The sequence below is a fragment of the Triplophysa dalaica genome, chromosome 3 (genome assembly GCF_015846415.1).
Source record: "Triplophysa dalaica isolate WHDGS20190420 chromosome 3, ASM1584641v1, whole genome shotgun sequence".
NCBI lineage: Eukaryota > Metazoa > Chordata > Actinopteri > Cypriniformes > Nemacheilidae > Triplophysa > Triplophysa dalaica.
In genome coordinates, this window is record NC_079544.1 from 9750848 (window position 1) to 9778036 (window position 27189).

At 39.4% G+C, this 27189-nt stretch overlaps 1 protein-coding gene across 6 annotated transcripts in view; it reads right to left on the reverse strand.

Moving 5' to 3' along the window:
• map4l (microtubule associated protein 4 like) overlaps window positions 1-27189 on the reverse strand; it is a 32164-nt gene that overhangs the window by 2979 nt on the left and 1996 nt on the right. The window contains exons 2-16 of one of the 6 annotated variants that reach the window (XM_056744173.1): window positions 24186-24370; window positions 20170-20280; window positions 20010-20087; window positions 19713-19907; window positions 16179-17114; window positions 8005-8408; window positions 7534-7731; window positions 6883-7009; window positions 6734-6793; window positions 5862-6124; window positions 4229-4282; window positions 2359-2451; window positions 2117-2198; window positions 1908-2014; window positions 789-969 (exon numbers count right to left, since the gene is read on the reverse strand). In XM_056744173.1, coding sequence (XP_056600151.1) covers window positions 789-969; window positions 1908-2014; window positions 2117-2198; window positions 2359-2451; window positions 4229-4282; window positions 5862-6124; window positions 6734-6793; window positions 6883-7009; window positions 7534-7731; window positions 8005-8408; window positions 16179-17114; window positions 19713-19907; window positions 20010-20087; window positions 20170-20280; window positions 24186-24366 — 3070 coding nt within the window. In that variant the 5' untranslated portion in view covers window positions 24367-24370. Of the gene's footprint in view, window positions 1-788; window positions 970-1907; window positions 2015-2116; window positions 2199-2358; window positions 2452-4228; window positions 4283-5861; window positions 6125-6733; window positions 6794-6882; window positions 7010-7533; window positions 7732-8004; window positions 8409-16178; window positions 17118-19712; window positions 19908-20009; window positions 20088-20169; window positions 20281-24185; window positions 24371-27189 lie in introns of all 6 variants that reach the window. The other 5 variants (XM_056744172.1, XM_056744174.1, XM_056744176.1 and 2 more) reach the window with 5 other exon arrangements.

A 27189-nucleotide genomic window follows, 5' to 3' on the forward strand; every position in this document is an offset into this window, starting at 1 on the left:
AGAGCACACACCAAAATTATTTTTAGTTTTTCTGAAATTACTATTTCTAACCATGTGTTTAAGTAAAATGATCATTTTGTTTTATTTTGTAAACTAGTGACAACATTACTTCTAAATTCTACATTACAGTTATTATTTTAATTTAGTTTTCAGATCTTGAACACTACAAAGAAAACAAGTTCATATTCATGTTTAAAGGAACAGTTCACCCCTAAATGAAAATTCTCTAATCATTTACTTTCCCTTATGTAATTTCATACCTGTATAAATGACTTTGCTCTGATGAACAAAGTGAAAGCTATTTGGAAGAATGTTAGCAATTTCAATCAAAGGTGGCCCAGAACTGTTTCTTTTCCTTAATTCTTAAAAATATCTAATTTTGTGGTCAACAGAACAAAATAATATAATAATATTTTTCCACTGTGGTAGTGGACGATCTCCCAAAACTGAAAATTGATAACATTTTTCTTTGTGTTCAACAGAACAAATTAATTTATTCAGATGTGAAACAACCTGAGGGAAAGTAAACGATGACAGAGATTTCAGTTTTGGGTGAAATATCCCTTTAAGCAACACAATGCTTTACATGTGTTTTAGGATCAGTTAAAAAATGAATATATCGTGGCATAATGTCTTTGCATTCTCTCAGTCTTTCACATTGCTGTTGGGTAACATTGGGAATGTCATTCCTGAGGTTTGTGTCTGTTGAAATTCTACAAACACTGGACAGCAAAAATTTTTTTTTTCTGCAGCTGTATTAAGTCTAAAGGTGCCTAGTTTGCACTTACTTGTCCCCGGGATGCGTTTGTCCAGGACCTGGGAGTCCCGGGGCCCGTCTCCCAAAGAGGGTGCGGGAGCAGGAGAGCTCTCTTTCAGCCCGTTCTCCTTTGCCCCGCTGCCTACCTTAGAGGATGGTGAGACAGCAGGAGGAGATGGGCTTCCCTCAGATTTCTGCTGAACCCCCTCAGCCTGGAAACACATTTCAAATGCAAGGAGTCAAAGAAGGGGGGTGTTGGAGGCAAAAGTGCAAGGGTACATGAAACACAAAAACCCCTGTGTTAATCCTTAACAGTTGTGTTAAGAGTTAGCAAAAAGATGTGAAATCCATTTATACAGTACACACGTTGAACAAGTTTCTTATGTGATTATTATCTGCATATAAGTGTGCCATAAATTGCAGAAATGTACTGTTATGATACAACCCTAGGATTTTAAAGATGCATATTCTGAAGCACGACTACTACTGGAATTTGCATTCAAGAGAATGCGTTTGGTTTATCTGAGCGTTGAATTATTCATACTAGAAAAATATATAGAAAGACCATGCAAAAGCCAATATGTTTAAACTAATGCAAAGTTTAAAAAGTAGAAAAAAGAATGCATGCACACAATAACAAGCACAAAGACTAAAGGAGTAATGTGAGGTGCAACAAACCCAGGCATATTTCCATATGCTGAGGGGGTTGAGTCCGTACAGATTGTCCTGCTCTTTGCTTTTATGGATGTTTACGATGGACATGTTTAGGGTTAGGGTCTTTGGCAGATACTGGAGCACTGCCACTACCAAACTTACCTTGTGTGCATACATAGAAAATGCAAGCAAGTCGTGTGATGTTTTAAAGTTCTTAAGTCCAAACGCAGAAATGGGATTTTAAAATGCATCCCCAAGAAAAAATACTCTGTAAAAATGCTAGGTTATTTTAGCAGTGGCTCAAAAAGGGACGAATCTAACCGCTGAATTATATTAACCCAGAAAATGTTTGCTATTTATATTTGACCCAACAATGGGTTAAAACAACCCAGCATTTTGGGTTGAAGCAGTCCAGCATGTTTTAATTTACAACCCAGGGTATTTAGGAGATGCAACATGGACATGCAATGCAGTCAGTCCAAAGTCAGAATACAACCTTGATATTTCCACCTCCTGGTTCGTGGCCTACATTTTCCACTGATCCCACTTTAGCCTTGGCATTGATGCTGATCTTATGGGATTCGATCTTCACATCACCACCGCCTGATGGAGATCAATCATCATTCACATGGATATGTACTATATGAGAGATTGCGTTCAGAGTAATATACAGCACTTCCCCTTACTGATTCGTGGGTCTCATACCTGGCTTGTATTTCATGTTGTCCTTGGATCCACATTTTGAGGTCACTTTGCTCAAGTCAACCTTTTTCTTTAAAATCTGAACCTGGAGATGGAGACCACAGAGCGGTTTTGAGATATACGTGATTAAATAATGAACTGGTCAGATGTGGCTTGTCATTAGAACACTGAGGGAGATGTTTAAGTGGAAATGTATATCTTTATAGCAGAAAACGGTGCAATATGACATTGAAGCGTACACTTACATTCCCGCCCCCGGGGACATGTTTGATATTGTCCTTGGAGCCACATCGGGAGGTGACATGGCTGAAGTCCAGTTTTTTGTGGACTATCTGAACCTGTACACAGCACAGAGGTCAAAGGGTCAAAGGTTATTCCACCCATACGCATGCATAGCAGACTTATGCAGAAAACAGAACATGAAAAACCACCATGTTCATGTGCGATCGTTTTTGATCCTTCAGGATTATGTTAATGAGTGAAGATTCTGTGTGGAAGCCTAGATTCATGTAGATGCCTGGAGTAGTGTTTGTTTGCATGACTCATATATTTGTTGGGACAGAGTTCGGAACACTGAGTCTGAGTGTTTTTTATTGCCCAGTTTATCGTGTTTATTGCAGAAACTGGTAAAACCCTCGAGGGGCTGTAGTCAAGCTGGATTTCATTTTGACCTGCTGCACATGGGCATGTTTGTAAAAACAAACACATTACAGAGATTATGGTGTACTGTAGCTTATAGCTGTGCCTAAAATATGCTGAATTTCCTGAAATAAAACAAAAAACATGACCACGAAGATTTGTTCTCCATGATTAAACTGTTTAACATTAAGCGGCAAAGAAACGTTAGTAGAACCAACGTTTACTTAATAATTAACATGCAAAGCACTGTTGGTTAAAGGTCCAGTGTATTAAATTTAGTGGCATCTAGTGGTCAGGTCTTGAATTGCAACCCATGGCTCAATCCACACATGCCCCTCCCTATCGATGCACTATAGCGACTGACACAACATTAAGATGTCTTCATATTTTTGCCCGTTTGCCAAAATACTAATTTACGAAACACACTCTGTACAGCAGTTGGTCCATTTAGGGCAACATGGTGACTTCCATGTAAGGGGACCTGCCCTGTATGTGGATAGAAATAGCTCATTCTAAGGTAATAAAAAACATAACGCTTCACTATATTATGTTTATACACATCTGAACACATAGTTATGTATATTATACTGCATTTCTGTCAAAAGATCCTCCAAAAAACTATACACTGAACCTTTAATATCTATGGAACAATAAAAAGAAATGATAGAGTAAAAGATACATATACAGCATGTATAAAGCACACTCTTAAAACACACACCCAACAGGCTGTAGGTGGTCTTGGAACCTGAAAAAATTTGTTCATTTAATCTTCATTAAGGTTTTTCTTCTTTCATAATTTCTTTATTTTTTGCCTATAAAATGGCAAAACTGTATTTGTAAACAATGTCAACACAAGTAAGATCCAAATTGTGCCACAAAGAACATTAGTGATATAAAGTCAACTTCCACCGATCCAGTATGTTTGAGTCCGCACGTATGCTTGAAAACAAGTTTGTCCAAGATTAGCCACAGTCTCTTGTGTGAACAGCAGCAAGAAAGGTGACATAAAGCACATATGTGCAATGGAAAAGGAGACTTTTTCCTTAAAAAGCAAGAGCAAAATTCTTCTGAACAAACGCCATGTGTTAAAACATGCCGTTAAAGCTCTGTGGTTAGTGCACAGCTATAAGTTCAAACATAAAAAAAAACATTAAACTGATTACAATGGTAAAGCAGACTTCACAAATATTCAACAAAAAGTGGCACAACTACATAGAGACAGAACAGTGTCGCTTAATAGAAATCGGTTTCTTTGTCCTCTTTGGATTTAATTTGTATTAAATCCTATTAACCAAAGTCCTCATAATTTAGAAAACCATGGTTAAGTGAACACACAAATTCTGTCCCTGTAAGAATGTTTAGTGATTCTGTGGTTACACAGGCACAGTTTTTACGGTGTGATGGTCGAGAGAAAGAGCAGGACAGAGTGTGATATTGAGGCAGTGAGTCAGGGAGATGTCATTAGGAGGGACTCACTTTGCCCTGGTTGTTCTTTGGCAGAGCATCGGTCTTGCCCTGGGCTGCAGAGACCTGAGGAGACAAGCACCCCTTTAATCAGTGCAGTTCAGGGAGGGGGAACAGACAGTCCATGGCCTGAGGTCCCAGAAGGGGAGGAGGTAAAGAAAGGCAGGTATAGGAGCTACCACACCGAATACACCATCATAGATGTGTTGTGAGTATGCTGAGATTACATTCAACCTAATGCAAAAACGGCTTCGTTTTCTGTTGATGCAGGGGGTGTCGATCAAAGAACATTGCGGTTGAAGGCTTGTATCCATTAATTATAGCATATACATAGACCAGCAGTGATAATCATGTATGCAACATACATATGAGAAGCAAATGAAGAGTTTATTTCCAAAAAGAGATAACTCCGTTTTTAAAATGTTTCAGAAATCATGTTTTTTTATTATGTTATCATGTTTTTATTGTTTTATTGTGTCTGTTAGCTTTATTTTTTGAGTCATTATGTCTTAAATCTAAATAAACCAACTGCATTTTGATTGATATTAATTGGAATGCACAATAAAAACATGATTTTTGAAAAAATGTAAAAACGGAGTTATCTCTTTTTGGAAATTATCTCTTTAAACATACGTTGGTTATTCTGTCACAAAATAGGAAGTGCAGTTTATGATAATATGTTGCCACACGTTGTATCAAATTGAAACTGTATTTTTCTGTTTAAGTGTCTTTAATGCCCAGGGCTGCGTTTCCCGAAACCTTCTTAACGCTACGTCATACCTGAAACTTATCATTCATTTGTGTTTCCCGAAACCTGCTTAGTTAAGTGTACCTTCTGTCATCATACTTTCATAAGGTTGATCTGGACCGCTCTTGCTATACCAAATCGCTGTCGATGGTTCATACCGCTATGCAAAAAGCTTTTCTAAATCGCAAAGTAATTCCACATATCACATTTAATATAATAATTTAATATAAAATTCTATTTAGTATTTAATTAACATTTTTACTAAAATACTCAGGTGGTAATACACTTAGTGTAGGCTATTGAAGTGATTCCATGAATAAAAATGTCATACACTGATGGTTGATTAGCGTTTTAAATTACCGCCTATTATTCCAAGGCACATCAGGTGGCAAACTATTTGACAGGAAAGGCTTAATCTATGTAAAGGGAATGAATGGGTGAAGCAGAAAACGTATGGCCGTGAGGGTGTGGGATCGCACACTTGCAAAATTATAAATACACACACAAACACGTGTTTCTTTCTTTATACTATTTCAGTGAGCTCTGATAAATTTCTACCATTTCTAAAGTGTTTCTTTATAATACACATTGTTTGTCTCAATACTTTACCCACTCTATAACGCAAGGTAGAGTGAACAATCAAATCTCGAGGGATCGATATCAACCTATTCAGCACCACCGGCACGGACAGCACCTGCTAACGTCGCACTTTAGAAGCTTTACCTACTAAGGTATGATTCGGGGAACACATCTAGAAAAGGTATAACTTGAATTAAGGTGTACCTTTAGAGTCTTCGTAGCGCGCTAAGAGACAACGTTATCGTGAAACGCAGCCCTGATTATTACATTCCTTGCATACAGTCTATCTGAACAATCATTATATGTAAGACAACTCACCTTGCCCCCACCAGGCTGGTATTTCATGTTATCTGTGGAACCAATCTTAGAGCGTACGTTTTTCAGATCAGGCATGGGTACATTGGTGGGACGGACATTCCGGGGGGCTCGAGGCACAGGGGGCTTCCTCTCCAAGGGAGTCTGCTTGGGCACGGGAGGTTTGGTGATGCGGGAGGGACGAGGGGTCGGGGTCCCATTGGTGGCCTCTGTGTAGGTGGCGTAAGCAGATGGTGGTGTGCGGGCTGACTTCGGCGTCATTTTGGCTGTGATAAATCAAACAAAGTAAACCATCAAAACAAAAACTGGTGGAGATGGTTGTCTAGCTGACTGCAGCAGCAAACAACACAACAATAATAACGAAATGCATGAGTGGTGACATATAGGGAAGTTGTGTTCCTGTTGACCTCATGAATGTTTAAATGATAGGGTTCTTGGGCACTGTGTAGAGAGAGATGGGGAAAAAGGATGACGGGCCATGAAAGTCAATGTGATGGAATGAGACGGTGCTTTCTGAGTAAGTCAATCCCTAGACATGAGTATGTCAGCAGCTTTAGATTTGATGACTACCAAATGCACCAGTGTGTATTAGCTCAGAACTGCTTTGATTTCAGGAAACTGTAAAGGTAACCGTCTCATCCGGCTCTTTAAAGCCTCAGTAAAATCAGCAGTAAGTAAAAGCTATAGACTGGTGTAAGCACCTTTATTTGCACATAGGCATTGAAAACATACTACAATTGTTTAGCTTTCTGCTATGACAATGTTTTTGTTTCTCTCATATACATAAAGATGTTCAATAAGAATATTGCATTAACAGATTTAAGGTTCCTAAATATTCTAAGATATCCAATATTCTAACATGGCTCGACTCTTACCTGGTGTTGTCTTTGTACTTGTCTTTTTTACCTCTCCTGTCTGGTTTTCAGTCTTTGAAGCTGTGAAAACACAGAATAATTGTGGAATTATGCATGATTACACATTATGCATGAGTGTAACCGAATGCTGAGATCACAGAGTTACTCACCAGAAGAGCGTTGAGCAGGGGGTGTAGATGCTGGGGCACTAGTGCCGCTTTTAGAGCTGGAGCCAGATGCAGCTTTAGCCTTTGGCACAGGAGGGCGACGCTGAGTTGCTGTGCCACTTTCAGCAGACTGAGAAAAAATTGGAAAGAGAATAGGTTGTGGCTAGAAGGGATACAGCAACGTCCGGAAATGATGACTCGCCATAAAATTACAATAAATTACATTAGCTAATGCCTACACCTACCCCAACCCTAAACCTAACCTTACAATAATAAAAAAACAGTCATTAACTGTTGTTCAGCGTGACAAAATGATGCAGTATTAAAGTGCGCATGCCTAGTGGAGGTATAAATAAGTGTTTGACAAAAAGCTATTTGAACCTGAAAAATAATGAGGCGCATAGATATTATTTATATTCAGTTTTTTAATATCATAGCAGTGATCTGTCCTTGAAAAATAGGCCAGAACTAACTAACTGCACCGCTTGTTTTACACTGGCCTTAAAACAGCCTGTGAGCTGAATTTGAGTTGACAATGACTGCATGTCACAGGCTGATTTAAAAGGATGAGATGGGCACCAGAGAATATGGCAAATGGTGTCCCCTATGGATTGTAGACCGGATGCCATAGCACAGATAGGGAGGGAAACTTACCTTGGCCTTAGTCTCTACATTAGATGTGGAAACGGGGGGTTTCTTGGTGCCAGTAGTGGGGGTTGTTGCCTTGGGCACAGGACTTTTTTTATTAGCAGAGTTGGTTGTGGGTGAGATGCGTTTGTTGGCACCAGCACTGTCTCCATGGGACAGCGAGTTTGGTCTTGCTGACCTCTGTTTGGTTGACCCAACTGAAGGCTGTGCATGTATTTGCAAAAAAGCAAAAAAAATCAAAACTATATGCAACATGGCAGCGTGATAAAAGCAAGGCAGCAGTGATGGTTAAAAACTGTCTATAAACTATGAAAAAACTGTTTGAGTAACTAGTGTTAAGATGTAAAACATCATCACATGCACACAAACGCACACATGCACTCACACTCACTCTCAAATGTTGCAGTTTAAATCATAAATGCCAATTGGATGAATATTGAAATCCCTCAGAATGTTGAAATGTATTTCCAAACATACCTTAGCTCTACTGTCAGGGCTGGTCAGCTCCTTGCTTCCATTGGCTGTTGGGGACTTGGCGGGTCCCTTAGAAGCCGTGACGTTCTTCTCAGTTTTGGCAGTCTTGTCCACATTCTCTCCATTCTTCTTCTTTTCCTCTTTCTCCTTGTTTGTCTTTTCAGGTTTGTCTACCTTCTCATTTTTCTCAGCCTTATCCTGTTTCTCCTCTTTTTGGGCTTTCTTCTCATCTTTGATGATCTGCTCACTCTTCTGAGTTTTTTCCACATTGTCTGTTTTCTTTGTGCTCTCATTGTTCTTCTCCAGTTGATCCATTTTCTCCATCTTCTCGGGCTTATCTTGCTTTTCAATAATGTTGATGTTGTCGACCTTTGCCATTTTCTCTTGGGCTGTCTTGTCTTCTTTCACTTTTAAAAGACAAAGATCCAATTTAGAAGGAAACATGGTCTGCTTAACTAAAACTAACCCTTCCCACAACTTTTCCTTTCCAATTAAAATAGCAACATCGCAACTTAGACAATTTAGTCAGCGACGATCACTAAAATGTTCTTAACACAAATTATTACATTATCAATTACTATCCCTAAAATGTATGAACATATATATTAAATCTAAGAAAGAAACATATAAATATGTTTTCGTACTGACATTTCTTGTAGCTCAACATGTAGAGCTCAGCCATAGGTTGAATTTCCATTGAATCCACAAACAGATGAAAAATCAATGGCTTGAAATGCAAGCTTTTTTGGGATAAAATAAAAATACTTTAAGGATAAAAACACTATTACTTTATGTCCTGACAGAAGGAAGAGACCTTTCCATTCCTTTCCATTTTCTACCGCTTATCCGAACTACCTCGGGTCACGGGGAGCCTGTGCCTATCTCAGGAGTCATCGGGCATCAAGGCAGGATACACCCTGGATGGAGTGCCAACCCATCGCAGGGCACACACACTCACTCATTCACTCACGCACTACGGACAATTTTTTCCAGAGATGCCAATCAACCTACCATGCATGTCTTTGGACCAGGGGAGGAAACCGGAGTACCCGGAGGAAACCCCCGAGGCACGGGGAGAACATGCAAACTCCACACACACAAGTCGGAAGTGGGAGGAAGAGACCTTTGATAAGGTTTAAATCTTCCCACATTTTTACTCAAAATCATTTATTAGCAATGCACACCTGTGCCTGTACATTTTACCTGCTACGTTTACTGTAATACCCACAGGGAAAAAGAACAGTACATTAAAAAACATAAATCAGATGACTCATGACCACAGAACACGTTAAATGAAAGGAGCTTGATAGGTCATGGAAGAGAGCAGCGAAAGTGACAGTGCCTTGAGCGGACAGACAGAAAAGCACATTGTCAGCCTGGATGCCTTATGTAACCTGGCACCATTCTCCCCACAAAGTGAAAAATCAATGGCCAGCGAAACAGCAAAAACTGTGACAGAGAGACAGAGGAAAAGCAACAAAGAGACTGCAATACAGAAAGAAAGAGCACACTGTTCCAGAGACAAAACAATGAGACTGAAAGATGCCACAGGCCAAACACAATGTCATAAACTTTCATTAAACTATATTTCCCTGCCATAGCACAATCTGAAGGAAATGTATTGTTATTTATAAAACGAGGCTGATCTGAAAAAGAGCATTTTTAAAGAAATTCACTAACTCTGCTTTATCTCTTAGAATTTTGAAACTCTGCACACAGCTCCATTACAGGTACATTGATGTTTATATTTACCCCATCGTTTCTTTCCTTCTGAAACCTTGGATGTCCAAATTATTGTTTTTCAATTATATACTTTTTAAAGGTCCAGTGTATAAAGTTTAGCGGCATGTAGTGGTGAGGTTACAAATTACAACCAAAGGCTCACTCCACCCATCCCTTTTAAAGCACAAAGGTGCCTCTCACAGGACAGAGATGTTGTCGCATTTTCGCTTCTTTGCTGAAGGAGATAGCATTTTTTTATAATGTGCTCTTTACAGCAGTTTGTCCATTTAGTGATACTGTAGACACATTTACATATATGCATTTGGCAGACACTTTTATCCAAAGAGACTTACATTGCATTATCCTATACATTATGGTATACTTAGGTATCTGCAATCCCCTGGGATCGAACCAACAACCTTGTGTTGTTATTGCAATGCTCTTACCACTGAGCTTTTAGGAAAGCTTGGTGAATTCCTTCTAAGGGGACCTGCTGTGTATATGTAAATAGAAGTAGCATAACATAACGCTTCATTATATAAGTTCTTTATACATCTCTGAAAACATAGTTATCTATATTATATTGCATTTCTGTCAATAGATCCACCCAAAAATTACACATTGGACTTTTAAATTGTACAATACTGTGTTGTCAAAGTTGACCCTTGGGTTTTCGAAACCCAGTGACAAACATAAAGCGTGATTGATAATAATAATTTATTATTAATACAAGGTTTCAGAAGGACAGCAGCGATATATACCTCAATATATAAAAAGGCAAAAAAAATAAGCATGTTCAATGTCACACACTCGTATATTTTTGTGTTCCTTGTAGGTGCTCACATACAGCGAATACAATCTGTCTCTCATACTGTATCTCTTCCTCTGTACAGTATCTGGCAATCTATTTTCATACACACACACATTCACTGGACTGAAACAACGAACCATCTGCTGTGGTGTGGAGAAAAATGTCACAACAGTAAAACTAACTTTTATGTTTGTGAAGAACAGACAAAAAATCTACAAAATGACTTGAGTGTCAGAAATACCCAACGCATATATAAACATATCAAGCTGAAACGCATTGCAAGATGCACCCTTCACCAAGATTACCAACACACTAAGATCAGAACTAAGCAAAAACGGATTGTATTATAATAATAATGAACAGCTCTCTATTTGTTTTATTTTATTTCATTCTGAATGCTTTGCTGACTACCAAGGGTCCCCACTACCAAGCGTTTGCCACAAAAAAATTACGTGGACAGATTTGAAATAGATAACGGCAAACACCGTCACACTTTATAACCAATCTACATCCACATACTCTAGAGATCCACCACAAGTTTCGCAGCAGCTGCTCTCACCTACCATGACAGGTTTCTTTAGGTTGAACATCACTGAAGGCAGGAGAAGAAACAGCCTTCACCAATGGCTGTGGTTGTAGTTGGTTCCTTTCATGACTCTGTTGTAATCCAACAGGCTGTTCTTTCTTAAGAAGAGGGGATGATGGGATATTTGTGGATGATGGAACTCTCTGTTTGTCCTCCACTGTGAAGTATTTGACAGCAGCCTGAAGAGGAAGAACGTCCTTGCCGGGATATTTATCAGGCAGCTGTAGACTAGCAGGCACTGTCAGGTGCGTAGTGTCCGACATTGTGCGCTGGACCACCCTGTTGTGTTGCATGGGGAACATGCCCACTGATGGGCGTGTCTCCATTTTTCCCTCAAACGTACCATCTAGGTAGCTGTCATTGACCACAGCAATAGCGCAATAATTCGGTATAACGTCTGTTTTAGAGATGATGGGGGGCGGAGCTTGACAGCTGTCTGGTTTGCGCAATTCTGAACACGTTAAGGATGACCCATTAGATCTAAGAGTCGCCCCACTGGTGGTAACAGGTTTTCCTGGAGACATGAGAGGTGATGGAGAGGGTGAGAGGCTTGCGGGGCTTTCTGCCGTGCTACCCAAATTCGCCCCACTCTTGTTGCTCTGGTGACTGGTAATCCACTGATCAGACCCCTGGTTAAGTGCTTCTGACCTGGTATAGAGGCCCTGCTTGTCGTCTTCTAAGAGCTTGGAGGACTGCAAACTGTCTGCCTTCCCCTGCTGCCAGTTCCATCCTTGGGCAGCGGTTGATGATACCAAGCCTGGCATGGAGGGTGGCATGGAGCACAGATCTCTGTACTCTGATCGCTGAGATGACATCCTTACAGTTCTTGTCTTATATTATAGTCCTTTATCAAGGCGTCTATCCCTCAGTAAACGGCAATAATTTAATTGATCTTCCGGGTTCCGACTGAGTGTGCTGAGTTAATCTGTAACGCTGGTGTCTAAACCTCTTCTCAGCAGTGAGGCTGAGATGACTCTGCTTCTCTCACAAACCCCCCCCTCCTTTCTCTTGTTCGCTCTCTCACTGTCTTCCTCTCTCACCCTAATTCTGTCCACACGTTCCAAGTCTTTGATCACATGACCGCAAAAGCTACATCCCTATTGGTCCCTTCACGCAGAAAATCATTTCTTTCAGCATTCAGTGTGTTTATAAATATCCCCTCACTCTCACTCTCACTCACACAAACATGTCTCATTCTGCATTCAGAATTTTCTCACCTTTACCCGGCCAAACATCTACCCCTCCCCATTCCCAAACACCAAATCAATGGCCATTAGTGATGGTCAAAACTATTCCTCAGGTGCAAAGTTCTCAGGAACCGTTATTTCAAAACAACAAGATTTTAACTGTCCGCATATATGGTAATTTCTCTGGAATTTCTCAAGTTATTATGAAAATGAGATAACGGGCCACGAACACAGCATGAACATGCAGTATATACAGTATGTTATTTGGGTTATATATTCATAGGTATATGTTTACAATTAAATTGGCTGCCGTTTCATTCTGTGAACTAGTGACAATATTTCTCCCAAATTACAAATGAAAATATTGTTTTGAATTTGCATTTATCTGCAGAAAATTATCACAGGACTAACAAAAACAAAATAACAGAAAAGATGCAATGTTTGCAGATTTTGAATGCTGCAAAGAATACAAGTCCATATACATGTTGAAACAACACAATACTAATGCTTTTAGGGATAAGTTCAAAAATGTATATGAATGTGAATCTCTAATAAACCAGATTTTTTTATAGCTTTCGTGCGTCTTTGCGTTCTTTCACATTGCTGTTGGATGACTTCATGTCACTCTTGAGGTTTGTTTCTGTTCAAATTCATTCAAACTCTGGTCTGGAATTGACACACACACATGCACGTCATCATTTACACATGTGCGTACAGAAATGAGAATATATATATTTAGAAATGCTGAAAATAGGCAAAACTGGAGTGATCTCTTCAATTGTCATGTGGCTGTATATTAAAGCTTGTCTCCGTACTGTAGAAAATAGGTATTTTTATGCCTTCTACCCTACAAACTACAAAGTTGTGTCAACAAAATACTAGCCCCATTAGAGAAACACTTCACTTGAAAATTTAAATTCTGTCATCATTTACTTACCCTCATGTTATTCCAAATCTATATGAATTTCTTTATTCTGCAGACAACTAAAAAAGATATTTCAAAGAATGTTTGTAACCAATCAACATCTGTCCCCATTTACTTCAATTCCTATTGACTTCAAATTGAGACATTTCTTAAAATAACTTATTTTTTGTTCCATATAAGAGAGTCAAATTTAAGTTCTGAAAGACATGATCATGACTTTTTGAATGAATTTTTATTTTGGGGTGAGTTATGCCTTTAAGCCAAGTGCCAGTTTTGTTCCATCATCTTTTTGACATTGGTGCAAGAACATGAGGCTATATGTATTATTGAGCCCAAATTGTTAATGAACAGGAAAAAATCTGGAAAAGCTATGAATCTGGTTTATTAGAGATTCACATTCATATTAATGTTTGAACTGATCCCTAAAAACAAGAGCATTGTGTTGAGTTACACATGCACTGCCATACAAATATCTATCCACAACAGAAATGTTCGATACACTCTAAAAATGTTGGGTTATTTCAACCCATCGCGTCAAATATAGACAAACTCAACTGTTGGGTTAAAATATCCTAGAGAGTGTTTATATTTGACCAAACAAAGGGTTTAAACAACCCAGTATTCGGGTCGAAACAAAACAGCGTAGTGTAATTTATAAACCAACGTTTGGGTTTTTCAGGTTGGTTTTCAATACACAAGGAAACTCAAATTCTCTATTATTAGATTACTGTCTCCCACCACATCTGCCTATTTATACTTGATCAGGAGGACGTGACATCACAACTCATCTGGAGTCTGACTCAGACACCTTAACTGAAGTGAAACTAACACAGATAAACAACATTGCATCAGTTGCAGGTGGCAGATAAAAATGAGCCCTTTTTCTCTTCTTCAGTACTAAAATGTGCCAGAATATTCTGGATGAGATTTTTGTTTTTGTTTATTTTTTCTCTTTACTATAGGTTATTAGTAAAATACAACACATAAAACATTAATGTTCTGTATTTAGTGTGGTAGAGAACACGAATGCTCATTGTGATCTGAAAGAGATGTCACTGTGTTTCTATTTCTGGAACATATCCTACAGTTACATCCTATCTTGTGATTTGGCAGGTCCTATTTGCTACATCACCACGGAAACCACCTCCCATATCCATGGCAACAGTCTCTTCGTCAATGCAGCTGCTGATATTAGGGCTATGTGCGGTCGGAACCACCCGAGGGGAGGGAGAGGAAGTGAGCGAGCAAGGGCAAGAAAAGGACGAGGAGAGAAAGTCTGATGCGAGTAGGAGGAGATAGAAAGAGCGAACAGCAGCGTCTTCTATTTCTGCACGTAATAACTGCAATCCAGGGGACGGCCTGGTGTTGTGTCAAAGAATCTTTAAAAATAAATTTGACAGCTACAATTTTCCCTTCAACCACAAAATCAAACTCAATTTTAAAACAGGTCAATGTAAGGCTCAAAAGTGTCCAAATTCGTTTTAAACACATTAGTGCATACCTAAAAGCACAGAAAGTACAGCATGCAATAATATTTAAGGAACCCAATAAAATTGGGCAACACTATGTGAGAAATGGCATAGATACATGCAAAAGCCATTTTTTTTGTGGTTTTATTTTAGCTTGATTAACAAACCAGTACAGCTTAATGTAGAGCTCCTACTCTTATGTCATTCATGATGTCATCATCAGGGATTTCTGTGTTTTCTTTTAATCCACATCTACCACCCAGAGTTCTCTAGCCTCAGACCTGCCTGACTGATTGACACACCCTGATCACTTGCTATAAAAAGAACAACTCTTCATGGCTTATATAAGGATGAATGGCCCAGCCATCAATTTTACATTAGCTGCTGCAAGAGGATGGTAGAGATGAGAGTAAATGTAGTGTGAGAGAGAGAGAGAGAGAGAGAGAGAAAGAGAGAGCGAGAGACATGAAGTTCGCCACAAAAATACTACCCAAAAATACCGCAACTAAAAATAAACCTTCCCAAACTGGAAAGAGAAAATGAAATGTTAAACTCTGCATAAAAACTGGTTATTTGTTTTGTGATGTTGATGTGTTTTAAATACATTAAAATTATTTTATTGTATAAAGGTCTTATCTGAATCTAAGATTACTGTACATTCCGTCAACGCTTGATGGATGGTCTGAATCATGACCTGACGCGATTATCATAGTGACAACAGCCAATCACACTGGAACGCAACACAACACAAACACCTGAACAGTGAGATTTTTTTCTTACCTGGTTAATGTCCAGTGTTGTTTAAGCAGTGATCAACATAGGGGAAAGAAGAAAATAGCAACATTAACAATTAGCAATTTAGGGTCTGAAAAATATTATGTAAGTTAAATCTTATAGCATCCATTTCAAAAGTGACCTATATTTCTTATATAAATTGTTACAAAACTCAAAGTTCTGAACAGAACATTGACTTAGAATAAAGCAGAATAAAGCTTCAACTAGCATATGATGGCAAGGTGTGATAGAGAAAGCTGTCCACCCACAGGACGATTAGCGAATGTCTGACATAGACAAGAGCCACACAACTTTAAAGACAGTTTGAGGGATGACCCAGAGAAATCCTACTGAAATCCAGAGGATGATAATATTGCCACTTAAGAGTAACAGTTAGTCAGCTGACACGATGCATAGCGATCAGTGTGTTATGGCTGCATTGAAAAGTAAAATCATCTTAGTTACAAGAATGGATTACATGCAGCAAAGGTCCAAGCTATAGAGTACTGGCACACAAATAGATATAAAGAAAGAAAGAAAGAAAGACAGAAAGAAAGAAAGAAAGGCGTAAAATTAGCGTAACTAGTTTAATTATAATTTTGCTACATTATCATTTGCTACAGAGAGTGCTAGGCAGAGGAGGCCCACTTCATTGAGCCATGCATTATGTAAATCATCTCCATACAGTCTTCATATCACCAACCTTCCAGTAGAGGGGGCTGTGCCAGCGGGGGCTCCTGATGCTCTGTGAGTGAGGGGACGAAAGGCCGAGCCTCTGGGTTTAAGTTTATCGCAGTGCTTGGGGAGAAGTGACTAGCGGCGGGTGTGCTCTGTGAGGCAGGACTGCCTGTGCCAATGTTCGGTGGGCCAGGGGATAAACCAGTACCAGACTCGAGGGCAGTGATGTGAGGGAATGGGGTTTTCACAGGCGTGCTCAGGGGGCTGGCATCTGGGGTCTGTGCCTGTAGTACTGAGTCAAGCAACATCACGGTGTGTGTTGGGCTAAGGGTGATGGGTGACTCAATGTGTGACTGATCGGAGTGGTGAAAACCAGCCAGTGCAAATTTAGATGTATCTATATTATCTACATGAGTGGTGTCATGACCAGTTGATTGGGGTTTGCTTGCTTGGGTGTCAGGTGTGAAAGAGGTCTTGGAACCACCCAAATTAGGGTTGCTAAAGTCCATGTCCATTATGCTTGACGTATGAGGGTGAGAGGACCCAGATACGTTGCTATTTCCCAAAGGAGCGCCCCACTCTTCGGGAATCCTCATTCTGCTCTTGCCCTTCTTGGCCTTGATGCGTCCACCCCCTCTTTCTTGAATCTCGCTCTCCCAAATCTCTCCCTCCCTGCTGGGGGGTGAGGGACACTCATGGTTGGAGCTTTCCGATGGAGTGTCTTCAGATTCAGGGGAACCGAGGCTGTCCAGAAGGTCGTACATTTCATCCCTATTCTTGCGTTTTTTCTTTTTCCGCTTTTGCTGCTGCTCGGTTCCCTCCTCGATAGGCTTCTCCTCCCCGGACGCTGCATCTTGACTCTTGGTATCCAAGGGATCGGTGGAACTCTGTTCGGCCTTGCAGAGGGCATGGAAGTGCTCCGTAGAGAGCATTTCCTCACCTGTCCGTGGATTTCCCCAAACTTCTTTGTGTACAGAGAGGAAGAGGAGGTGTCACTGACCTTACTATACAAAACAACAAAGCTTCTCTAACTCATAACGGCTAATTCACACTGCACAACAAAGACCAGCATTATTAACACAACATTCAACAAAACTCTGAATAAGTCGGTGTTTGCCGGAGCAGTTTGAGCTAGCATTAACAGCTAACAAGCGAGTCCGAATAGACATTAGATGATCTACTTATAAACCACTGATCACTTGCATCATATGTTAAGTTACACTAGGGCCTAGTAGTAATGACATGATGACTGAGAAAAATCACTTTTTCACACTGAATAAAAAAATATTTTGGTAACACTTTAGTATAAGGACCAATTCTCACTATTTACTAGTTGCTTATTAGCATGGCCATTATTAGCATATTGGCTGTTTAGAAGCACTTATAAAGCACATATTCTGCATGACCACATTCTTCATCCCTAATCCTACCCAATACCCAAACCTAACAACTACCTAACTATTAATAAGCAACAAATTAAGAGTTAACTAACCTAAAGTCGTAGTAAATAGTTTACTAAAACCGAGAACTGGACCGTAAAATAAAGTGTGACCCATATTTTTAATGCCTTGCATATATGTATATGTGCAACATTCTAACCAGGCCTGCTCTTCTCTAAATACAAACTCTATGTGTCTCATGCTCGTTCTCGCTGCCGATAACATTTAAATGGTTGTGATAGAAAAAGTGGCTGAGAGTGAATGTGCTGAGACTGGGATGTGCTCACTTGAGAGCACGCCGTGTGAAAGTGCAAATGGGCTAATGAACTCGTGGAGAAATAACAGGCCGACTCAGGGATAACAGCAGAGGCAAGTGACTGACTCAAACAAAAAGCCATAGAGAAGAGTCTCATGATGTTGATTACACAGTACCGTTTCCAGCATTGAGGAAAAAGGTACTAAACAAATAAAGTCCATGACAAGATAAACACATAAATGTAAACACTGAAGACACAATGATTGACAGCATAGTTTAAATATGGATTAAAAGGCCTTACTGCTAAAGAACCATGTTTATCAAGACTAAAGCTCATTCAAAGAATATCAAGAGATATGTCGTCTCAAAATCTTTCTTCTTCTCCAAATTGCTTCCAGATCACTCCACTGTCTGTGCAAAGAGTATTTTAAAGCATCATGTTTTTAATGCGATGGGTGCTCTAGAATGTATACCACATTTTTGCAAAAATAAGGCTGCACCATATGTATCCATTGCAGAGAGGGCAATCCCAGAATGCATTGCAAAGATAATTGATACATATCCAATTGAATCCAAAATGAAGGAGGGAGAAGATAATCTTTGTTCAGTACTATTAGTATCAGTAAAAAAGCACTGTGCTACCATATTTACTATAATACCATATTTGTGTGTGCTAGTGAAAGGGCAAAAGTCATTTGTAACTCATGCAGGGAGTAAACTGCATGGTGGCTCACATTGTGAATGTTCACCAAGCGCTGTATTTCTACATCCAGTAAGATCTGTGCTATTCATTGATCAAACAGACACGGAAAGGCCAGTGGCAGCAACATCTATATTACAGATATGAGGTCTAAATGTGAAATTGCATTTAAACTGTTCTCTGGCTCTGGGCCAGAAGGCAAATTACTCTTCTAGTTTCATGGCCATCACTCAGAAAGTAATATTACAGTGAGCCTGATGAGAATGAATCTTTAAAAAGTCTTCCACTATAATGCACACCTGAGGAGTCAGAAGAGCCTTGATTCAGTCAGACAGATTTTAAGACCAGCTGTGATCACAGATGTCATGAATATTTGACAAAGGATTTGGATTTGTCATCCAGTATTAAATGAAGAGTTTGGTTTCAAAATGAGATAACTCGGTTTAAAAAATGCTAAAATCAAGTTTTTTATTATGTTATCATGTTGTATGTTTTATTGTGGTTAGCTGTATTTTGTTAGTTATTATGGCTTAATCAAAACAAACCAACTGCAGTTTGATAGATATTAATTGGATATTAATCTCATTGTGCAACCAAACTCTTCAAATATACTTTCGTAATTTTACTACTGTATCTGATAAAACAACAGTAATATTTGTACATGTATTTAGAAAAAAGAGTATGTGATAACCTGGATTTATCAAAGTTTTCATGTGTCTCGTCATGCTGTCAGTCTTTCAAATTGCTGTCAGATGGTTTTATGTCACTCCTGAGGTTTGATTTTGTTGAAATTCAACAGACACTGGACTGGAATGGCCACAATACATCTAGAAATGCTAATAAAATGACAATTTGAAATGGTCTCTTAAATTTTTCCACGGCTGTGTACGCATTCTCAGATATTTAACACAGACAGCTAAACAATTACTCTTACTAATCTCATTATCAGAGGCAACTTATTTGAAATATTTCTGTTACTATATGACAAGCTATTGATGAAGCATCCATGCTCAGACCAAACACTTTATGATGACATGACATTACAGAAACATTCTCACAAAATAATCCATCAGAATCATGACAGGTTTAGGAGTTATCTGTACTAATAACTGGCTTACCTGTTCTATCCTGAAGTGAAGTGCCTTAAGTGGTGATAGACTTTACCTGCAGAATTCTCCTGGCTGTTACGAGGATTTGTGTCCCTTGGATTAGAAGTTATCTGAGTTGGTTTGGGCGGTTCATTGGTAAACAAGGGCGAAGTCTTCTGAGGGTCGCACATGCTAGGGGATTTGGAGCTCTGGAAAGGGGCCATGCCAACATTCATTTTCATACCCATGCTCATCACAGGCTGGGAAAACCCTAAAGAACAAAGCAGCAGAGACGTCCTGCATTAAAACTTGACAGCCTGAGGAGATGTACAGATGATCTTAAGACAGCAAGATCAAACACTGCTGTCTTTACCCAAAAAGGAGTCCATGCTGTTATCCTTCATTGCAGATCCCATCTGTTGGTGTCCCATTCCAGTCATTGATGTTGGGCCTGAAATTAAAAAGGTTAGGACTTGTAGAAGACTAACACAATGAGGCTTACATGTGTAAATAGATGTATGCAATGATCCCACCTGACTGAAAGTCATTCTTGTAGACATACTGTCCGGGTGAACTGGGGCGGATCTCTCCCTGAGGGTCCTGACGGAGACCCCCAGTTTGGCCTCCAGACATGAATCCAGGCACTGAGAACAGACCAAATGACACTGCATTTTAAACTGTACAAACACTGTTTTTTACAATACGCACATAAACTGACCAATACTTTACAAAATTGTGAGAAATATTAATTTGTGTTTGTCATAAGAAAGAAAGTCATATACATCTGGAATAGCATGAGCAACTCCAGATCTGTCATGATTCTGCCTCTTTTGATAATGATTTTCCAGTCTTGTGGCAGGATCATGACAGACCCATGTGTTTAGTGTGTGAGAGAGAGACATGGCATTGTTTATTTTGGTCTCTCTCTGGTCTCGTCTGTAACACCGCACTCTTGTTTCCTCATTATTGAGAGTTAATTATTTCATGCCTGTTCCCCTCTTGATTTGGTTCCTTATTTAATGCCCTTGTGTTTTCTGTCTTTGGCTGGTTCGTTTTGATTCCTGTGGTTAAGTTTTATTTTATTTTTTGGTTTAGTTTAGTCTAGTCATTTGTAATTTTAGTCTAATCTAGTCTAGTCTCGTGTTGACCTGTTTTTTATACCCTTGTTCTGTTTGTTTTTTGTTTTGTTTTATTAATAAAACAGTTTTTTGTTGTCTGCATCTGGGTTTAGTCTTGCATTCGTGAAAATATCTGTCTAGTTTAATGCGTCTCCTTTGTCAAAGGCAGTGGGGGTGTCCCTCAAAATAGGCCTCACATACATTCTAACATTTACAAAGGCATTAACGTCAGGGCAACTGTGGAGATGATGTTGAGAAGACAGGACAGACTGGTACTGCAGGCCTGTTACCGTAGCTACACAACCAGCTGAGCCTGCTCTTGGTTCCCAAGGCAAAGTGTTCTGTCAGCATCAAGAGAGACTGACACGAGCAACCAGCACTGGAACAGCATTAGCTCAGATACCGGCCTCGGGTTAATGATTGCGTTCCTACAGGGCTGGACCATATACGAGCGCTATGCAATTGTCCTCTTTGTGGAATGGGATGGATGTACATGTTATTGTGAGTCACGCTGTATCTGTCTGCTGGATCGAGCTGTATTAGGAGAGAAGCTGAGGGAATATGCTGGCCAGGCCTTTGAGGTCGGCCTCAAGGTGACTGATGTTTATGCCTAAATTATTTGTTTTTATTACTCTTGGAGTTGTGCGGCAGGGGGTTTGGATTTTTTACGCAGCGAACGCCTAAATATGATAATGCCATTTCATAGGGTGCAAAAGCAGCATGTACTGTATACTGGCCCCGATTTATAAACCCTTTGTGAAGCACATGAACCTGTAAAGTAGCTGAACTAAAAGCAAAAAAAATTGAAGATGCAACTAAAAATAGCAGTTTTTGTTCCAGACATGAGGCACTTAAGGTGCAGACTGCCAAGTCAAGCTGTGATGAAGAGCCTCTTTTCTACAGTTATGGGGAGAACGCTAAAAATTCAGCACAGAATCTACCGTTAAACAATTTCACAAACCAGTGCTGTACAGTGAGTACCAGAACACACAATATGGTTAAAATAAACACAATCATGAACAAACTCCAGTTTATTAATTGCCAAAGGATATTAAGGTTATGATGATATCAAGAAAGACATATGAATAATTATATCTGACATTTAAGTACATGTGTAATATTATTATCTTTCTAAGTAACTGCACAGCCTATTGAGCCTAATGACCAGCACAGTTATTGATTCATCATTTTCACATGTACTTTGCTCTTTGTAAATGAGCCTCCAAGCGCTTGTCATCATACAAATCGCAATTTCCATAAATCTTTATTGCTTCGTCAATACCAGAGCTTTATTCTCTCACCAAAACCATCTGATGAATGTAAGATTTACTAGCCTACTACCTTAACAAAATTACTTGACAAGAAAAAGTATTACTTGACAAACAACATGGTTATACCTATAGACTGACCCCCAGTTAACTTCTGGTTTGCGTTTGGCTAGTGTCTAATAATATAACTATTTATATTTTATTTATATTCATTTTAATTTGTATTATTTCAATGTACAGTAACTGTATTAAATAAACTATTTGTTGAATTTTGTTGTATGTTCATTTTATTGAATTAACAATTTGTTGAATGGGTCCTGTAGTTTGGTCGCATTTAAACAAACAGTATGGTACATTGGCATCTAGCGGTTGAGCTTGATATCGAAGTCGAAATTCAAAATATCTAGAGACAAGTTTAGCCAAGTAACGGATTTTCTTAGTTTCTTTTGATTGTGCTCAGTAACGTTTGTTTATTTTGTTAAGATGAAACCATCTATAGATAAATATAACATTTTGGTACAGTAGAAATATATAAATTCCATACCACTATGACATTTAAATGTAACATCAAATGAATGAAAATTTTCTTTCAGTGGAAGCAAAAGGAAACGTTATCTCACCCCTTATCAGGAGCTGTTAAAAGTGCTATGGAAATATACAGTATCACGTGATACCAACATACACAGTACACACAATGCTACATACATCTACCATGTTCTTTACTGTTTTTTTGTTTTTAATCTCCAAGCACATAATATCAGGGGTAACACTTTACAGTAAGGTTGTATTTGCTAACATTCGGCTTCACAAAATGCTCCATTGTTAACCAATAACATATTTGACCTCCAAGCAGTAGTGTTCCTTTCATTTAATTATTGAACGCCAAGCTTCAACACCGGTGCTCTAATGCATTTCAAGCTACTCTATTAAACTGTTACAATGTGCCCCGGTATAGCACGTACTGTAACAGACATCTGGATTTGAGAATAAACAGTGGTTTTCTGAAGGGGCCTCATCATAAATTCTTAGATTTGATCAGGGACGTTATCTGCCATGATCATGCTTATGTGTAGACCAGGCTTAGACAAATATACTATTTAAACTCTAAATATAACTGAACTCCTTCTGCACAACAGTGTCTCTACTTCCTCCGCAAACTGAGAAGATCAAGAGCCGAAGCCCCGATCATGTGCACCTTCCAGAGAGGCACCATCGAGAGCCTTGGGAAAATGAAATCTCACAGGCCAGGATTGAGAGCCACTGCTCCAACGCATAGTAAGAAAGGCTGAGAGGATCATTGGTGTCTCTCTGCTCTCCCTCCAGGACATTTATGGAACCTGTCTCACCTGAAAAGCCCTCTGTGTTGCAGGTGATCCCACTCGGCCAACACACAGCTTCTTCAGGCTGCTGTCATCAGGGAGGAGACTGCGCAGTCTCCAGGCCAGGACCAGCAGACTGAAGGAGAGCTTCATCCACCTTGCCGTCAGGAAGCTAAACTCCGTCCCCATCCTGCCCCCCCTCCCCTCTCTTGCCCCATGAACCACTGAACTCTGACCATATCCGCAAGTCCTTCCCCCCCACAACATACACTGACCCACACTACTCACTCTATGCAGAATTGGACTGCTCACTACCTCATTCAGCATCGGTCTGCCCCTCTTCAACTACCTCTTCTAGCAGGTTAAACAAAGCCTTATCTTTTTGTCAATTTAAACAGACCAATAAGCTCTTTGCACTACCTCACATCTGCACTGTTGTATACTTCACTGGTTTGCACTCTATCTGCCATTACATATCTTCATTTTCTTAATTTAAATATCTCTGCTTGTAAAGTTGTATTTTACACATATACAATAATCTGTAAATATCTGTATCTCATTTTGTATATTTTTATTCTGTGTTAGTGTTATTTGTATGCACCATGAGTCTGAGAGTAACGCAATTTCAATCCTCTATATGCATGTACTGTACATGTGGCAGAATTGACAATAAAGCAGACTTTGATTTTGACTTTTATACTCCTCGTCACAGAACCAACCTGAACGGCATTTGGAACCAGATAAAAATCAAATAAATGGCTTTTGCCACTTGCCATTATGCGGTATGAGTGTTCAGAGAAACGTGAGTCGTATATTTGAGAAATGGTCATGCACTAAGGCATACCTTCCCTCTTTCCATCGATTCCATCCAAGAGGGGGCGATACTCTGTCTTCCCAACAGTCTCGCCAACTTTATCGTCGAAGGTCTGTGCCTCTAACCCGGCCACAAAATCTCTCTTCAGTAGGCTATCCTGGGCCGCCTTAGCCGCCCCTTCTGTGAAGGCATCACGTAAACTAAAGTCCATCCTCCTGAAAAAAGGAGAAAAGGGGCAATGAGTCAAAACAAAGCAAGCATGACTTTCTCACTTATGTAGATCCATTAAAAGGAAATGCCGAAAGAGCACATTATTTACTTCAAACTAGAAATCCTGTGCAATCACAATGGTACATTTTTTGTGCATATTCCTATTTGTAAAATTAATGTAGAACCTTTCAGATTATCTTCAACTGAATCACATGTCTGGATATATGGATGTTTATAATGCTCCTCTACATCATCTGATCATTATCCCATTACTGATGACATCACCAACAGCAGCACTGTTTTTTGTTCCTGGTAAAACGGGAAGGTGGCTGGTGCATGCAAATGTGAGATTAAAGAAGAGAGAGAAAGAGAAGATGAGAAGGATCCAGAAATAGAGGTTGTCATTGTGTACTCGCCCAAGGAAGCACGTTTGTTTGCCATTGTGTGCCATTGTTTCTCTAGCTGAGACACTATGCACATTCAGACACCCCAGATTAACACTCACTGTACTCTTCACCAAAAACATACCAACCAAATAAAACCCTTGTGTGTTTATACAGCAGGGTGCAAAAGAGTGGAGAGCCAAACAAATCTCCAAAGCGATTTTGATCTATCCAGTATAGACATTAATATGATTATGTTAATCTGTTCCTAGCTAAACATGGGATTAAAATTCCAGAATTTACCCCAAATTCATCCCCCCCGAATCTGATTGATCTTCGCTATTCTCCTTAATCATCCATGGCTTTGTCTTTGCATTTTGTTCCCCCTCTCAATGTGCTTTCCCCTCCTTCTGCATGCACATGGATGTAAAGTGTAATTCTTTCTGTTGATATCCCGGTAGATGGTGAGAAGCCCAGCTGGTCCAAAAAACAAGGGATTAGAGCCAGCGTGATTCCCCCTTGAATCAGTCAGCTGGACAGAATTCACTCATCCCCTAACCTCCCCCCACAGAAGTCACAGCATCAGCCCAACAACACTTACTGTAATCACTGTTACTGTACAGAGGCTCACAGTCAGACACAACATTGCACTGTAAGAACATAAAAAGTTCAGAAAAACACACAGTCTGACCAATGTGCACCTTCACCTTCATTGACCAATGATGTAGGTACATCATCCCAGTACCAATGATAACACTGAAAATGTGGTATTGTAGCATTAAATTCAATACAGAGATTTAAAAAGTGATTTCAAAGGGAACAGAACATATGGCAGGTCATATGGAGGTTTAACCATCAGACCGTGGCAAATGAGTCACAGGTACATTCCTGCACTTTTACTGCTGGGACACGCACGCAGTCTGTGCATTTTTGTGATTCAGCAGTTTGTCTCTATAATCTGCATGATGTCACAAGCCCTGGCACAGAGTGGCATCTATATCAATCTGGCAGGCTGGCAGGGACTGCTATCGATCACTTGAGTCTGAAATTAAAGGCAGGTCTAAAAAATTAAGAAATGCAAGAAGTCATAAACAGTATTTTATATACAGTAGCATGATTAATCATGTAAACATACATAATTCAAATGTTTAACAAAACCTAATACGTTATAAAAGCAGAGAGCACAAAATGCAACAAACAAAAGCGAAATAAAATGAATTTTCTCATTTACCAGATGCATCTTTTAAAGGGGGGATTTCACGCTGTTTCAAGCATTCAGACTTCTTTTTAATGTTAAACATCCTGGCTTCTTATGCTTTACATGGGTCAACTTGTTAAAAAACTAGTTGGATGTATACCGTAGTATTTCTGTGCTCGATACACTCCCCCGAGGTATTTCTTTTGAACATGAAAAACCGTAACCAGACATGAGCCGCATGCGGTAAGCTAAACTAAGTCATTTGTTTGTGTTTTGTTGACAATCGGCACATACTTGCAATGTAAACAACACAAACTTATAGTGAATCAAAACAGATATGCAGGTATAATGCAGCGTTTCTCAAACAATGCATTTAATTAGGCAGTCCACCCAAGTATATTTACATTTACATTTATGCATTTGGCAGACACTTTTATCCAAAACAATTTATATTGCATTATCCTATACATTTATAAATAGGTATGTGCAATCCCCTGGGATTGAACCCACAACCTTGCGTTGTTATCGCAATGCACTTAGCACTGAGCTACAGGGAAGCTTGTATATTAATGGCCGCCCAAGTATATTTGGCTTCACATTTTGTAATTTTTTTATCCATCCATGATAGTGACTGTTTCTGTGAACGATTAACTACATAACAAGGGGATAAACAGCGCTTTAGTGACTTCTGTCTTTCCTGACTTGTTTGGTGTGAGCGGGCGAGTGGCTGTGTGAGTGTCCTCTTCCGTGTTCGCATGCACTCTCTTCCGATGAGCTCCATGTGTGTGTGAGCCTTTGGCCTCTCGTCTGCGCGTGTAGTTAGCTCTGTGTAGTGTGTTTAACTGTCACATGCATTTAAAATCAAAGAATAGTTGTAATGTAAACACTGTAATGTGATGATGTATTGTGTGCTCCTGATTTAGTTCCCCGCTTCACACCCCCAGGACTTTGTATGTTTTCGGAAATAATCGTACATCTTTTATAAATGTGCTCAAACTAAATACAATACTAATCTATAGGTATTTCAAATAAATATGAGATTGGCAGAAACTGCCGGTTCAACCAGACCTTTAAACATTACTTGAGTCAAATGGTACAAAATCAAAACAACATCTGACAGAAGCGTACACTCCATCCTAATCCGATCTAAAGGAGAACGAAGAGCACACAAGGATTTTCTAGCAGGGATTGGGCTGTAATTTGTGTTGCTGTGTAAACGCAGTATTCCAAACATTCCTGTATG